Raw genomic sequence first — 16,918 nt, forward strand, 5'->3', positions numbered from 1 at the left:
GAGACAATCTCCCTCTGTCTCCCCAAGGAATTTGCTCATGTGTAAGCCCATGTCAGTCACTGAGCTACATTACCCATGTGCAACTGTCATGAGGACCACCTGAGACCACAGAGGGAAGCTGAGACCAGTACATGGGAAAAACAGATATCTTCATCAAAGACTCAATGAATATCTCTAAGCCAAGTATCCAGGGCCACTAACGTCCCTCATCAACAAGGGTTCACACACTGCATGAAGTTTCTTGGGAGAAATCACTGTAAGCTTGAAATCTCAAACCAGAATTTCACTCTGGGAGAGGCAGACAATAAGCCAGTTTTGGGCCCGGCCCTATAGCGTAATGGTTAAGGTCCTCGCCTTGAACGCACCAGGAACTCATATGGATGCTGGTTCTAATCCTGGCAGCTCCACTTCTCGTCCAGCTCCATACTCGTGGCCTGGGAAAGCACTTGAGAACGGCCCAAAGCCTTGGGACCCTGCACCTGCGTGGGAGACCCAGAAGAGCTCCCGGCTTCAGATCGGATTGGCGCCAGCCGTTGTGGTCACTTGGGGAGTGAATTATGGGACGGACAGAGGATCTTCCTCTCTTCCTCTTCTCCTCTATGTATATCTGACTTTCCAACTAAAATAAATAAATCTTAAAAAACAAAAACAAACAAACAAAACTAACTCATGGGACCAGCACCATGGCTCAGTGGGCTAATCTTCCCCAGGCAAGCACTAGCATCCCATATGGGTGCTTGTTCATGTCCCAGCTACTCCACTTCCCATCCAGCTTCCTGCTTGTGGCCTGGGAAAGCAGTCCAGGATGACCCAAAGCCCTGGGACCCTGCATCCATGAAGGAGACCCAGTAGAAGCTCCTGGCTTCTGGCTTTGGATCAACTTTTGGGTCAACCAGTCATTGCATCCACTTTGGGAGTGAGCCAGCAGATGGAAGATTCTTTTCTCTCTCTCCTTCTCTCTGTAAATCTTTCAATAAAAATAATAATCTTTACAAAGAAAAAAGTGACTGAAATATATAATTCAAAATCACACTCTAGTTCTTGACTATATTTTTACCACAGATTGAGGTCTCTAATTTAATAATAAATGTAAACAAAGATATAATTCAATTATTTACATTAGGCCTTTCAGCAAAGCATCTGTTCTATAAAACCAAACCCTACAAACTTGAATGTTCTGTTCCCTCCCTGTGCAAAAGTATACCTCATAAACAATATGCATCTTATTAGCAATAAATACAAAGTCTGCACTGTGAGAAAATGATCAGACCAAAAAACAATTTAAAATTCCTGAAAAAGAAAAATGGTGGGTAACATTTCAAAAATAGAAATGATTTAGTAAAGCATCTTTATTTAAATGAAACATCCAGATTATCTCAAAATATAAGACTGCCACTTTCATAGAAACATTGTATTCTTAACCTATCTTGTCATTATTATCCAAAGATAACTCAAACCAGTAAGTCTGGTTTCAAAGTGAATCTATTTTTAAAAAGAGATCAAAATTTTATTGATTGGCAAACAGTGAAAAAGGTTTTAATTGCGACTTCAGTTGTAGGAACAAAATTAAAAGCACATACATAAAGTTTACCTTTTATCTACTAAGCTCTCATTATAAAGAATGAATCATTAGTATCGATTAGATACTAATCATTAGTATCTTATTATCGATCAGATAGTAATCATTAATATCTATTAGTATCTATTTTCTAGCAAAATCAAACAATAACACAACATGGCATGTTTCCCATTGCTTTTGATTTAACAGCATAATTACAAAGAGAATCACTTTACAAAAGTATTTGAGTCTCTCCCAGGTTTACCAGGGCCACTGCCAGCACTTCCACCCAAACTTGCCCTGCAGCACCTGCGATGCTCCCCTCACTGCCGCTCCTGCTCCTGCTGGGAGGAAGGGGCTCCGGGCCTGTCCTTCTGTCCTCTCCAGGGGCCAGCTCCCAAGACCCCCGAGGATGCCGCAGGCCTGCAAGAGTGCTGAACCCTACTTTGTTCTTATACATAAATACCTATGATAAAGTTTAATTATAAATTACGTATAATAAGAGAGTAGATAATAGCAAAATAGAATATATAATAATACACTGTAATAAAAGTGATGTGAATGTGGTCTCTCAGAATAGCTTGTACTTCTCCACATTTTCACTTCACACTTCTCTTTGTTTATTCAAATTGTTAAATAAGATTCACTATTTTTGTATTTTGGGGCCATTTTTCAGCAAGACAAAGGTGACCTGAACCTAGCACTGTGATATCACCACGGTCAATCTGATGATCAGGACAGGGCAGACATCCCACACAACACGGACCTGCTGGACAAAGCAATGACTCTCATTCCAGGCAGAACCCAGTGGAACTTCCAGAGACTTCTATCAGCTTCTCAAAGCTGCATCTAATCTGAAACTTAGGAACTGCTATTTCTAGACTTTTCCAATGAACATTTTTAAACTGCAGTTGACCACAGGTAACTGAAACTGCAACAAATGAAATGTAAGAAGGGGTTATTATATTTTAATTCTTTCAGATCTTTTGACAATAGATTAGGAAGAAGCTTTCCTACACTAATTTCAAATAATAAATGAAATGCCTTAACTCCTGAAAACTTTGAGATTTCACTTTACATCAGCACAATATTAACTCAGGTTGGGAAGTAATCAATATCAATATCAACTTGAACATCACAGGATATTTGAATAGACATCAATTGTCTGTAAAGTCAGACCACTATTAAGTATCTCATATCACTTCTGTCGCAAAGCAAATCTTTTAAGCAATATCAACACTGACAAAAAGGGAATCTCCCACCGTGTACTGTCAGGTAGTAAATGACTTAAGCAATTTGTTTCCCTGTAAGACAGCAAAGACGAAGTACTTTCTAACAGACTTAGCAAGCTGACAACTATACATGTTGGCTTGAATAACAAGGAATTTTAGATGATCTCGCCTTCCTATTACTTGTATTTTTAATGCCTGAAACTCTATTTCTCAAGAAGAATATGTACTTCCCTTTTAGGGACTGAGCAACAATCAGTAAAAAAGTATTGAAAGTTGTTGCACACAGGCAGGTCACCGCAGGTGTACTCGGAGCCGTCACTGCAGAGAACAAAGCATAGTCCTCTCCAGGCGGATGCTGACCAGCAGGGACACAGGCCCTGCCTGGGTCCTCAAAGCCACTCCAGTCACCACGGACTTCCAGGATTCCCTGGCTGCATCTCCATCTCCAGCAGGCAGGGTGTGGCCTTCCCTTGGCCGTGCCCTCTGCTCTGGTCAAGGCAGCCCTCTGGCACTGAAGCTGCTGGGCAGCACCTTCGCTCACCACCCCTGCTGGGAGGAAGGGGTGGCAGGCCTGCCTGCGGTCAGGTTCCAGGGACTGGAGGGCTATGTCTGTGAGGGACAGGATTCGCACGCTACTTACCACCTGTGGGAAGCCCACTCCCTCCTGACCGGAGTTGGCATTAGAGAAGACACTGTGGCAGAGACGAAACGGTAGGACTTTTCTCAGTGGAAATTCTTGGGCCCAAATCTGGGTTTCATGGTTTGGCAATTACATGACCATGGGCAAGGCAAGTTCCTTAACTTATTTTGAGCCCCAATTTTACCATTATAAACTGCTCTTATTAAACAGCTACAAACATTATTAAATGAGTACCTAGCAGACACTCAACCAAAGTCTCTTAAATGGCTTTTGTTAAAGGGACTGCTTTTATGGCACAGTGGGTTAAGCTAAGGCCTGCAACACCTGCATCCATATTGGAGTGCTGGTTCAAGTCCTGGCTACTCTGCTTCTCATCTAGCTTCCTGCTGAGGAGCCTACAGAGCAACAGGTGATGCCCAAGGGCTTCAGTCCCTGCCACCCATGTGGGAGACCCAGAAGCTCCCGGCTCTGCATCAGCTGAGCTTCGGCCGAGGCGGCCACTTGGGAAGACAACCAGAGGGTGCAAGATCTTTCTGTCTCTCCTTCTTTCTGTATATCTGCCTTTCCAATAAAAATAATAATAATATTAAATGAGGGGCTGATGCTGAGGTGTCAGACTAGGCCTCATTGGAGGTGCTGGAATTCCAGATGGGCACCAGTCCCAGGCCCCGCGGCTCCATTTCTGACCTGGCTCCCTGCTTATGGACTGGAAAAGCAGTGGAGGATGAGCCAATGCCTTGAGCCCCCACACCCACGTGCGAGACCTGGAAGACGCTCCTGGCTCCTTTGAGGCTCCTCTGGATCAGCTCAACTCCAGCTGTTGTGGCCATTTGGGGAGTGAACCAGCAAATGGAAGATCTGTTTGTGTCTGCTTTGTACTGCCTTTCAAATAAAAATAAAGAAATCTTTAAAGACAAAATTATAAAAAAAAAAATATTGAGCTGCAGACAGAGAGAGCTAGAGCTGGAGAGGCAGAGAGGAGAGACAGATTTCCTATCCACTGATTAACTTCCCAGATGCCTGCCACAGCCGAGCCAAATCTGGGTTTCATGGGCCAAAGCCAGGAGCCAGGCACTCAATCCAGGCCTCCTATCAGGTTGCGGCAGGGACTCAATGCTGGAATTATCATCAAGGAAGAATTTCACAGGAGGCTGGAGTCAGGAGCAGAAGTGGGACTCCAAGCCCATGGCTCCGTCACCGTGGTGTCAAATGCCGGACCCTTCAACTGAATTCACCTAAAGGGTTCTAAAGAAACTTCTAAAGTTTAGTCTCAACACTACACTTACCTGCAATACACACACATAACACTATAAGTGCATTGTGAGGATAATCTAAAGAATTAGAAGTAGTCATATAAGGAAAATAAAGATAATTCTACTTTTCATTAAATTCTGACTTTCATCCTATGTTTGGATAGATGTCATTTTAAAACTTAAACATCAGGCCCGGCGGCGCGGCCTAGCGGCTAAAGTCCTCACCTTGAAAGCCCCGGGATCCCATATGGGCGCCAGTTCTAATCCCGGCAGCTCCACTTCCCATCCAGCTCCCTGCTTGTGGCCTGGGAAAGCAGTTGAGGACGACCCAATGCATTGGGACACTGCACCCGTGTGGGAGACCGGGAAGAGGTTCCAGGTTCCCGGCTTCGGATCGGCGCGCATCGGCCCGTTGCGGCTCACTTGGGGAGTGAATCATCGGACGGAAGATCTTCCTCTCTGTCTCTCCTCCTCTCTGTATATCTGGCTATAATAAAATGAATAAATCTTAAAAAAAAAAACAACCTTAAACATCAAAAAGTAAGGCAAGGAACATAAATCAGCATGCTGCTCTTGCATCTAACTAGAGTCTGTAAAGTACAAAGGAAAATTACTTACCTCTACAGCAAAGATGCCTTTGTCTCGCCCATATAATTTCATCTCTTCTGGAAAATGCTGAAAAGCATTTATATAAGGAATATGGTCCTCTTCAACAAATCTACAGTTTTAAAAAAGAAGAAGTTGCAATCCCTGCTACGTACCACCTTAGCGCAAACTCCGGAAACCTCTCTATGCAGGCCAGAGGAGACTTGTGCAGGCCTCGTCTGCCTCCCCCATCCCTCAGGGATGGTCATGCCAACCACACTCCGCTGCCACCCTGAACCCTCCTCCCCCCACCCCCACCTGAAGAGTAACTGAAGCCACCCGGGCCCCTCTGCTCCCCCTCCCTTCCCTAGAACACACTGGCACACAGTTACTTGGATAATGGGTTTTTTTTTTTAAGATTTATTTATTTTTATTTAAAAAGCAGATTTACAGAGAGAAGGAGACACAAGGAGAGATCTTCTATCCACTGGTTCACTTCCCAAATGGCTACAGTGGTAGAGCTGAGCCTATCCTAAGCCAGGAGCCAGGAGCTTCCTCTGGGTCTCCCATGTGAGTGCAGGGTCCCAAAGACATGGGTCAACCCACGCCAAATCAGGGAGCTGGATGGGGAGTGGAGCAGCCAGGATGCAAACTGGTACTCGTATGGAATGTTGGTGCTTTAGGGAAGATTAGCCTGCTGAGCCACCTGGATGACCTTCTAAAGGCTTCAATCCCATCATGCCGCTTGGCTGCGGCCCTCCAGGGATTTACGCTCACACATAAACCCAAAGTTCCAATGGGTATGGGATTTCCTCTTGGCATTGATGACTATGTCCTAGAAAAGGACAGAAGTGATGGCCAGAGAACTTCATGAATACACTGCAGATCCTTGAACTGTAGTTTTCAAGGGTAAATTGTGTACACAGAAATCATACCTCACTTCACAAACTCCACCTTTCTGACTTGGTCTCCAGAGACGCACATCTACGCCTGCTGATCACCTAGCTCCCTGTCCCTATCCTCCCCCTTCTCCGGCAACTTCTCTCCCTCCGGCCATGCTGTGTTGGCTGCCACCTTCTTAAACACACTGGGTCTGCTCTTGCTTAAGGCCCAGCTCCAGCAGCCTCACCCCCTGCAATGCGAGCACTTTTGACACTCATAAGCTGTCTCTATTTGCATAGTATGGCTTAAATTTCTCCTTTGCAGTGAGGCCCTCCTGATCGGCCTGGTCATTCATGCTCTATCCCACCATCCTATTTCAGTCTTCTGTGTCACTGCCCTCTCCTTCAGTTACACATCTGCTAGTGTGTGTCTTCCTCTAGTTTTGAATGTGGTAAGAGCAGGGACTTCTACATGGTTCACAACTGTGCTTCAGGGATCTAGACTCTGGGACAACACCTGAATAGATAGTCAATAAATATTTGTGGAATGACAAAATCTTGGCCATTTTTATTTAGTACAGTTGTTGTTAAATAAGCCACATCCTCCCCAGGCTATTCGGAAGGCTGTTAACTCACCCCAAGGACTGGGGATAGTGCTAGAGGGTGTAGACAGGGGAGAGACTTGCACAACCAGTGTAAGGCAGATGGTGAACTGGCCAGGCTAATTATATACTCCCTCCAAATCAATATCGGTTACATCTTTTTTCCATGTTTGCCAGTAGGTCTCACATTTCAGCATCCTATGAATCTCCTGGAGGGCTTACTGTAACAGGGAACTTTATGCCCTACTCTCAGAGCTTCTGATTCCAAAGACCTAGAATGTGTCCATGAATGAGTATTTTTAGTGAGTTCTCAGAGATGCTGAAGCTGCTGGCCAAGAGGCCATCGTGGGGAGCCTGTGACTCGGATTCTTCCTGGGAGAAATGAGAGCGAGCAGACCCAGGCAGCCTGGCCTCTTCTCCTATCGCCTCGAGCAATCAAGCCCTGTCCCAAACTAATCTACCCCACAGAGTAAAAGTGAAGCCTTCCAGCCAACTAGATCCAATCTTCTTAGAGGAATCTAAGAATTTCTCTGGATGGACAAAGAGCAGGAAAGAGAGAAGGATAGAAAGAACACAAAGGGAGAGGGGAGGTCAGGGCTGGATTCCTGCTTCCATTCTTTTAACTTCATATAATATTCTATCTGGGAAAAATTTCAAGTAATTATTTCCTCCATATTGCTAAATTTCTAGGAGAACATTGTTACCCTTTAGAGACCGTCCCAGCTAAGATGGCTAGCCTCTTTACCCAGCTCTCAAAACATAATTAGATTTGTTTCTCTAACAGCCCTCTGGTTATCCGGAGGAAAATAGATAGGAATGCAAAAGATTGTAGACCCAGAGCTCAGCTGAGCGATTAGGTAATGCAGGGATGCCCGAGCACACAGTGATACACGGGACAGTGAGACGAATGCTTCTGAGAGAAACTAGGGCACATCACATGGAGAGAAAGAGCCAAGAGTGAGTGCCAGGACCCGGCCAGGGGGCACCGGGTGGCTCGGCCTCTGGAGAGGAGGCCTGGAGAAGCAGTTGGATATTGGGAACAGCCACGAACCTCCTGTTAGTCCCGCTGATTCTGAGATACCATAAAGACATCTAAGCAGTCTCATCTAGAAGTAAGTTGCGTATATGAACATACACGTCTGGCCCTCAGCGGACAAGTCTGGGCTGGAGTCCTGAGCATATAGAGGGTAATTAGAGCCCTGGGAGAGGATGAGCTCACCCGGCAGGGCACACAAAGGAAGACGAGGTTTTTATTCAGGAGTAAAATTCATTGAATCACAGGCTATCTGCATGCAGAGTTAGTCACACCTGAGAAAAGACTTATTATTTGGTTGATGTGGCCAGATTCAAAGGCACTTCATTTAATCAAAGGACCTGATGGCGACGATGATGAAGAAAAAAAGAAGCACAACCAGTCCAAGTTCTTACTGGGGGCCAGGCACTGTCCGCCATGCCCCTGCCGTATTCATTATGGAAAGTAGTCACAACCCTGTAGGCGGGCATTATCAGGAGCCCCATTTACAGTGAGGAAACAGAGGCCAAGAAATTACATGACTTACTCAAGGTCATACAACAATAAATGCAGAGCTAGCATTCCAACCAGGACTTGGGGCTCCAAAGCTGACACTAATGAACCCCAAACACCCTCATCTAGAGCAATCAGAAAGCAAGGGGAACCACTTACACATTAACGATTTTGGCACAGCCAATGAGAATTTCATACACACAAATTCCTCATTAATTATATAATCCCTAGTATACTTTAAAAATATAAACGCTTACTAAATGCATACCTTTTCCTTATAAACAGACATAAACTATATATATATTTTTGAGAACTCCAATGCATGATTTTATATAACTATAAATAGCACTTTGCAACTGTTAAGGTAACCAGTTCACCTCTTTTTAGAAATGAAAAATACTTAATGATACTACTGAAATATTTAAATGTGACTTTTCTCATTACAACATGTTATTCACAATCAACAACTATTTTTCAAATGTCCCATGCGAGGTAAACATCATTTCTCCCTACAAATAAGAAAACCAAGGAAGGGAGGGAGCATGGGAATATCATTATGCTCTTAAAACTCTATTTACAAAATACATCAAATCAGTTAAAAATTAATTAAGAATGTAAAAAATTAAAACAAAAAAGACACTGCAAAAAAAAATCCCTAGGATAAATACCCTCAGATCAAATCTAGCCTTAAAGAGGAGATATTTCTCTTTATTTTTATTTGATAGACAGCACCCTTCCTCTAGGAAGCATTAGCCTGCCTCCTAAATGTCACACTGCTTGGGCTGCGCCAGGTGAATCCCTGTGCCCTCCATGGGTGACAGGGCCCCAGCTCCCTGTGCCGTCGCCTGCCGCCTCCCAGGGCACGTGTTGGCAGGAAGCCGGAACTGGAAACACAGCTGGGACTTGAACCCAGCCATTCTCAGATGGGGTAGTTCAAGTAGTACCTCAATCCTGTGCCAAATACCTGTCCCTAAAAAACGATATTATGAACTTTATCTTAGTAACGCAAAGTTGGTATGAGATGTGAAAAACAGTCAATTTACCACATTCATAGGATAAAAGAAAAAATTCATAGGACAATTTAAATGGATATGGAAAAAGCACTTCACAGAATCTAACACTGTTCATGTGCTAATGTTAAAAATTTTCAAGTTAGGAATGAAAGAAAACTTCTTCAAGCAGATGGATACAGGATATCTAAAACAATCCTCCAAGGATATTTACTTGGAACTGGAGGTGAAGTGTCACATGATTTTTGCCCTAATGTCAGGAATAAGCAAACATTTTCAGTTCACTGCAGATAGCAGTAAGCATTGAAAAAAGAAAGGTAAAGGCATAAATTTCAGGAGGAGGAGGAAAAAGAGGAAGAGGAAGGAGGAGGAGAAGGAAAAAAGAAAACCATGGAGAAAAATTACTTGCGCAGAGATGATTACACTTTTAGAATCAGAACCCAAGCTACTCAACATTCCCAGTCCCTTCTTTGATTTAAGCCTTCTTCTACAATTCAAATTACATAAAGGAGGTTGCATTAGCTCATGCAGATACTCAACCAAAACGCTGTCATTCAAAAGGCTCCACCCACCTCAACAGGTCTGAAAGAGTAATGGCCTCTCTCTGCCAGAGCAGGGACAGGTAGCAGAAGGCGAGTGTTCGGGGGACGGTCATCTTCACAATCCCCTTCTCCTTGCGCTGTGAGTATTCGACCCCGTCCAGAGAGCCCGAACAGACAGAAGCTCCTTCTGAGGGGATATACGTCAAGATGTTACAACATGCCAATACCCTGGACAGCAAAAGAAAACAGACTGACACTTAAAACATACGTAAATGAAAATTAAATGATAATCACTGTAACCTTTAAAAGAATGTGACAATAAGCAGCAACAGAGGCCTAGGAGTTGTTTGTTTTTAAAGGAGAGATGCCATTTACTGAAACAAGAAGAGAACAAACAGGTTTGATTAGAGATCAAGATGTTAGAAACACCCATTGGGCCTGGCATGGTAACTTAGCGGCTGAAGTCTTCCCCTTACACACGCCAGGATCCCCTGTGGGTGCTGGTTCTAATCCCAGTGGCCTCATTTCCCATCCAGCTCCCTGCTTGTGGCCTGGGAAAGCAGTCCAGGACGGTCTAAAGCCTTGGGACCCTGCACCCGCGTGGGAGACCCAGAAGAGGCTCCGAGTTCCTGGCTTCGGATTGGTGAAGCTCCAGCTGTCGTGGCTGCTTGGGGAGTGAATCAACGGACAGAATATCTTCCTGTCTCTGTATATCTGACTTTGCACTAAAAATAAATAAATCCTAAAAAAAAAAACCCATAAGAATAAGTAATAGGAAATGGAGGCATCAATAAAATTTATTTTTTTAAGATTTATTTATTTTTTATTACAAAGTCAGAATATACAGAGAGGAGGAGAGACAGAGAGGAAGATCTGCCCTCTTTTAGGCACTAGGCTGCTGCGCTGGACCCTCCATGAAGTGTTTTGAAGATGTCTTACATATAATCTTTTTTGAGCTAACCTCAATCTTTCTTTTTTTTAAGATTTTAAAATTCTTACATGAAAGGCAGATTTACAGAGAGAAGAGAAAGAAAGAGGCTTACTTGGCCATAGCTGGGCCAATCTGAAGCCAGGAGCCAGGAACCAGCAGCTTCTTTTGTGTCTGTGGGTACAGAGACATAACAACGTGGCCCCTCTGCTGCTGCCTTCCCCACCCTTTAGCAGGGAGCTGGATCAAAAGTGGAGTTACCAGGACTCAATCCGGCACCTACACAGGCTGCCAACACCACAGGCACAGGCTTAGTCCACTGTGCCACGGCACTTACCCCTAATCGCCATCTTTCTAAATCTACTCACTCTTTGTTACCATTTTCAAATCTCAGAAAAACGCACACCTTGCGGAAATGAGCTTTTTTAACAATTAGGCTACGGTTCCATTTAGTTTTCCTCTCTTTTAACTACATCATTCAGCAGATCCTCATCCTTGCTGGGCCAAGTTCCTTTTCTAGGTTATCAGGAGACTGAACCAACAGTTTTTTAGCTGCAACAAGAGCCTCCAGAGAGCTTCCAGAGCACGCAGCTTGGCTCTTGCTTTACCTGAGCGTGATGCTTTGGCATTGCGGCAAGGCTTCCGCCCTGGGACCTCAGACTGCGACTCGGCCCCACTTTCAACAAAAGAAGGACAGTTCGTGTCACTTAGCAGCTCAGGGTCACTGGCCCAGTCTGAATGACCTAGACAGTCTTCTGGCACCTGTTTGAGAAAAGATACAAGTAAAATGATTTCAGCGAGTGTAAACACAGTTTCTGAGAACAAAAATCCTGACCATCCTGAATACCAGCAAAAACAAAACAAAACAAACAAAACCCCAGCACCACTCTGAGAACCGCAGCCCCTGCCAAGTCTCTAAGCCTGAAAGCTCTTCACTTCACTTTGGCAAAGACAGAGAAATAGAGGCAGAGATCCCCTCCCACTGCATACTCCCCAAACATCTCCACCAGCTGAGCTGCACCAGACCAGAGCTGGGAGCCTCCACCTCCAGCCAGTGGCCACCTGGGTGTCAGCAGCCAGAGTACTCGGGCACTGGCTGCTTTCCCAGCTGCGCAGCAGGGTGCTAGACCGGAAATGGAGGAGCTGGAACTCAAACAGGCACTGCACCTGGAACATGGATGTCCATCCCACGCAGCGGCTGCACCTGCTGCACTACCGCCCACCCAGGCTCCCCTTCCGAAACACGCTCCTCACAGAGGGGCCACAGCCGGCGGCAGGGAACAGCCGCAAGCACTCCCAGCACCTCTCCCACAACACTAGCATCTTCACAATGCAAATAACAGCATCACCACTGACCTCCTGGAGAGCTTCTGCTTTGCATTTTTCTAATTCTATACCACCTGTCTGAATGGTCCGTTCTCCTCCCTCTCTTCAACTCATTACTTACTGTCATGCTGTCCTTCCAATCCACTCAATCATTTCCTCAAACTCCTGTGGTGCTGGTTACAACAGGGATAGATTGGCTTACAATCCTGTTTGTTTCCACGTGTACTGTCCAAACAGTGGTTGTGTCCCTAAAAAGGCCAGCTAACTTGACCCTGGGGAAGGAAGATGACCTGATGAACTGGATCTCAAGTGCAGGAGTCAGGATGACACCAAGTGCCAGTCGATGACTCCTCCAGATCTGGAGCCCGTGATCTCCAGGGCACAGCCCCAGCCCACTCTACTGTCCCCCCACTTTGCCCCAGCTCCTCAGAGCTCTTCATTCACTCCTCAGCCCGAGGGAGGCCCCGAGCTCATCCATGCTTCTCTTCTCTGACTTCGCACTTCGGTGATGTCACCACACCTTTTAACTTTAAATATTTATTTTCATCTACTTCAAAGACACAGCCACAGAGACAGACACAGTACAGTGTACTCTATACACGGGTTCACTCCCCAAATGGTCTCGACAGCCGGGGCTGGGCCAGGGCAAAGCCGGGAGCCCAGAACGTGTACCGGCCAAGCACCAGAGCCATCACAGACTGCCTGCCACAGCACCCTAGCAGGAAGCAGGACTGAGTGCCAGCACCGGACCTTGAACCAGCACTTTGATGCAGGTTTCCCAGTGACTTACACGTCTGCACAATACCCATCCCATGGTTTTGTGATTTTAAATACTAGCTACTATATTTTAATTCTACGGTCCTTCACCTAGCCTCCTATATTTTAACATTTCTGAAATCAGGATATATCTTGCAATCAGTGGCTAGTCACAATTTAATTTGAAGTATTCTTTTCTGCCTTGATGGTACTTAAAATAATGCTGTGTCTTCCAAATAACAGATTTTTTCTTTTTCTTAAGATTTATTTATTTTTATTAGAAAGTCAGAATAGAGAGAGGAGGAGAGACAGAGAGGAAGATCTTCCATCCGTTGATTCAATCTCCAAGCAGCTGCAATGGCCAGAGCTGAGCCGATCCGAAGCCAGGAGCCTGGAACTTCTTTCTGGGTCTCCTTTGCAGGTGGAGGGTCCCAAGGCTTTTGGCTGTCCTTGACTGCTTTCCTAGGTCACAAGCGAGGAGCTGGATGGGAAATGGGGCTGCTGGGATTAGAACCAGCGCCTATATGGGATCCCAGCGCATTCAAGGTGAGGACTTCAGTCACTAGGCTACTGCACCGGGCCCTAAACAACAGATTTTCGATTAGATGTACACAGTGTGAAGTAACAATTTCCTGCTAATGCGTCCAGCCTGGCCTCTCTCCTGAACGCTGGATGTGCACAACTGACTGCACATTCGACTTCTCCTATTAGATGTCTGACAACCAGCTCAACCTGAATTCATTCGCAGCTACCAGTCTGCCTGTTCCACCTGATGGCAAGTCATTTGATCCGGGTGTTAGCCCAGAAACCTTGGCGTCATCCTGACTCTTCTTACACTCCAGGCTCAAGGTTTACGAGTGGTGGCAGGCATGTGGCGTGGCATCCAAGCTGCTGCCTGGAATGCACACATCTCTGTTCAAGCCTCAGCTCCTCCTCTTCCAGTTCAGTTCTTGCTAATGCACATCCAGGGAGTCAGCACTGAGATGCAGACGGAAGTTTCTGGCCTAGGCCTGGCCCCAGTCCTGGCTGCTGCAGGTATCTGGAGAATGAATCTGCAGATGGAAGAGACTCTCTCGCTCTCTCTTTTACCAATAAAATGAAATCAAATTGACTTTAAAAGGGTTTCGCTTGTTTGTCTTAAATTTACTGGAATCCCAGTATCATCTTCACTGCCATGACCACATCCACCCCTTATTTCTCCCTCGGAACAGCGCTTCTTAAGCCACAGGGCCTGTAAAAAGCACCCAGGGATCCACCAAAACACAGGTTTGCATTCCGTAGCTCTGGGAGGATGGAAGTTCAGCCTCAGAATCCTGCGCTGGCCCCTTGGTGCCCCACTTGCCCCTCACCTCCACAGATCCCTCATCAGGAAGGCCCTCTCTGACATGCCCCTCCCAGCCATCCACTCTCTTTTCCCTTTACCCTGACTTATTTGCTTTTTTATGTGCCTCTCTTTTTAGATAAGCATCAGTAATTTATCTCACCCAAGACCAGAAAAGCTCAAAAGCAAAAGGACCAAGATTCAGACTCCTGTTCCAAACCAGTTATATCCAAAGCACTAGGAAAACAGTTACTGGGCATTTAAAAAAAATGAAGCTTTTAAATTAAGATCATTCCTTTTTCCTTTGAAAATGAAGTATATAGGGCCCAACACAATAGCCTAGCAGCTAAATTCTTTGCCTTGCATGCACCAAGATCCCATATGAGTGCTGATTCTAACCCCAGTGGCCCCACTTCCCATCCAGCTCCCTGCTTGTGGCCTGGGAAAGCAGTCCAGGATGGCCCAAAGCCTTGGGTTCCTGCACCCGTGTGGGAGACCTGGAGGAAGTTCCTGGCTCGTGGCTTCGGATCAGCACAGCTCCAGCTGTTGTGGTCACGTGGGGAGTGAATCATCGGACAGAAGATCTTCCTCTCTGTCTCTCCTCTCTGTATATCTCACGCCCCAATAAAAATAAATCTTAAAAAATTCTTAAACTTTAAAAAAACTGTTTAAAAAAAAAGAAAATGAAGTATACAGAGATTGGCATTGTGGTGCAGCAGGAACACCAGCATCCCATATAGATGCCAATTTGGAATCCTGGCTGCTTCACTTCCACTCCAGCTCCTAGCTAATATGTCTGGGAAGTCACAGAAGATGGCCCAAGTGCTTGAGCCTCTGCACCCATATTAAAAACAGAAAGGAAGCACCTGGCTTCAGTTTGACACAGCTGTGGCCATTTGGGGAGTAAACCAGCAGATGATTCTGTAATTTGAACTTTCGAATAAATAAATCCTAAAAAACCAAGAAGGGAAGGAAGGAAGGAAAAGAAAAGAAAAGAAGTGTAGCTGCAAAGCACTGTTAAATTAAAGAGGGCCCAAGCAGAAATACATCCTGTGTTGACTTAATATTATCAGGATGGAAATACTCTCCAAACCTCCAGATTCAATGCAATGTCATTCAAAATTCCAACCATCTGTTTTTGTAGAAGTTGATTATTTGACCCTAAATTCATATAGCCATGCAAGAACCCCAATTAGTCAAAATATCTTGAAGTAGAATGAGGGCCTGGTGCAACAGCTCAGTGGCTAAATCCTTGCCTTACACATGCCGGGATCCCATATGGACCCCACTTCATGTCCCAGCTTTTCTACTTCCCATCCAGTTCTCTGTTTGTGGCCTGGGAAAGCAGTCGAGGATGACCCAAAATCTTGGGACCCTGCACCCGCATGGGAGACTCAGAAGAAGTTTCTGGCTCCTGGCTTTGGATCAGCTTAGCTCTGGCTATTGAAGCCATCTGGGGAGTGAACCAGTGGATAGAAAAGCTTTCTGTCTGTCTCTCTCTCTGTTTATCCTTCTCTCTGTAGATATGACTTTCCAATAAAAATAAATCTTAAAAAAAAATAAGAACTAGGCTGGAGGGCTCACCCTTTTCCAGTTTAAAATACAAAGCTACTGGCACCAAGACCTTATCAGTAAGCAGACAGAACCAGACAGAGAACTAACAGTCCAGAATAACTTCACACATCTCCAATCAACAGATTTACAACAATGGTATCAGCTTAAATTTACTTAATCCTAATTCACCATAATGTATGGTGATACTAATACAGCTTTACACAAGTATCTACTGAAGTCAGCAGAACTTTTCTTTAAAAATACAAAAATGGGGCCCAGCGGTGTGGCTTAGTGGCTAAAGTCCTCGCCTTGAACGCCCTGGGATCCCATATGGGCACCGGTTCTAATCCCGGCAGCTCCACTTCCCATCCAGCTCCCTGCTTGTGGCCTGGGAAAGCAGTCGAGGACGGCCCAGAGCACTGGGACACTGCACCCGCGTGGGAGACCCGGAAGAGGTTCTGGATCCCGGCTTTGGATCGGCGCAGCACTAGCCATTGCGCTCACTTGGGGAGTGAAACATCGGACGGAAGATCTTCCTCTCTGTATATCTGACTTTGTAATAAAAAAAAAAAAATCTTTAAAAAAAATAAAAATACAAAAATGTCCCAGAAAATCCCAGGCTGTGATTCGTATGTTCTATGAGCTGGGCAAAGTTCCAGTGTGTGAATACACTCAGCAAATAACCGAGCTGTAAATTCAAGATCAAGTTCTCAGTAACCTGGGTAATTAGTTTCTTTTTCAAAATGTCACCTTACAATGCGTGTATTTTTGTTGCCCATTTACACAGAGAATTGGAACTAAACTGTTTTTAATGGGGGAAGAATTACAAAGCATCTTTTCTCGTGAGGCACCTGTTGCCTTTGCCAAGAAAGGATCCTGATTCACACTTCAGTAATGACAACATACTGTCATTTTCTACACAAATCCCACAGGCGATGGCCCCCTGAGCAACACACCTTGCACTTTGGCAGGGCCCAGCGCTAGGCGCAGCCACAGGACAAACTGCACTGTCGCCTCTGCCCACCTGTCACCTCGTCCTTTCACCTGGATTTCGGCTTCTCGGTCCTGGGCACTGAACTCTGCACACGGAAGCCAGGAGGGCCCAGCCAAAACGGAAATGCTTGGCTATGTTCCCAAGCTTTAACTAAACTGCATTGAGCAGATTCATGAGTCCTCCTCAGCCCTGGAGAGGACCACACGTGGTC

At 45.3% G+C, this 16,918-nt stretch overlaps 1 protein-coding gene across 1 annotated transcript in view; it reads right to left on the reverse strand.

Moving 5' to 3' along the window:
- The window catches only part of TAF1B (TATA-box binding protein associated factor, RNA polymerase I subunit B), a 66,498-nt gene that overhangs the window by 29,320 nt on the left and 20,260 nt on the right, over positions 1 to 16,918 (reverse strand). The window contains exons 6-8 of the mRNA XM_058668288.1: positions 11,365 to 11,518; positions 9,859 to 10,015; positions 5,302 to 5,401 (exon numbers count right to left, since the gene is read on the reverse strand). Of these exons, the coding sequence (XP_058524271.1) occupies positions 5,302 to 5,401; positions 9,859 to 10,015; positions 11,365 to 11,518 (411 nt within the window). The remainder of the gene's footprint in view (positions 1 to 5,301; positions 5,402 to 9,858; positions 10,016 to 11,364; positions 11,519 to 16,918) is intronic.

Source organism: Ochotona princeps, chromosome 8 (genome assembly GCF_030435755.1).
Source record: "Ochotona princeps isolate mOchPri1 chromosome 8, mOchPri1.hap1, whole genome shotgun sequence".
NCBI lineage: Eukaryota > Metazoa > Chordata > Mammalia > Lagomorpha > Ochotonidae > Ochotona > Ochotona princeps.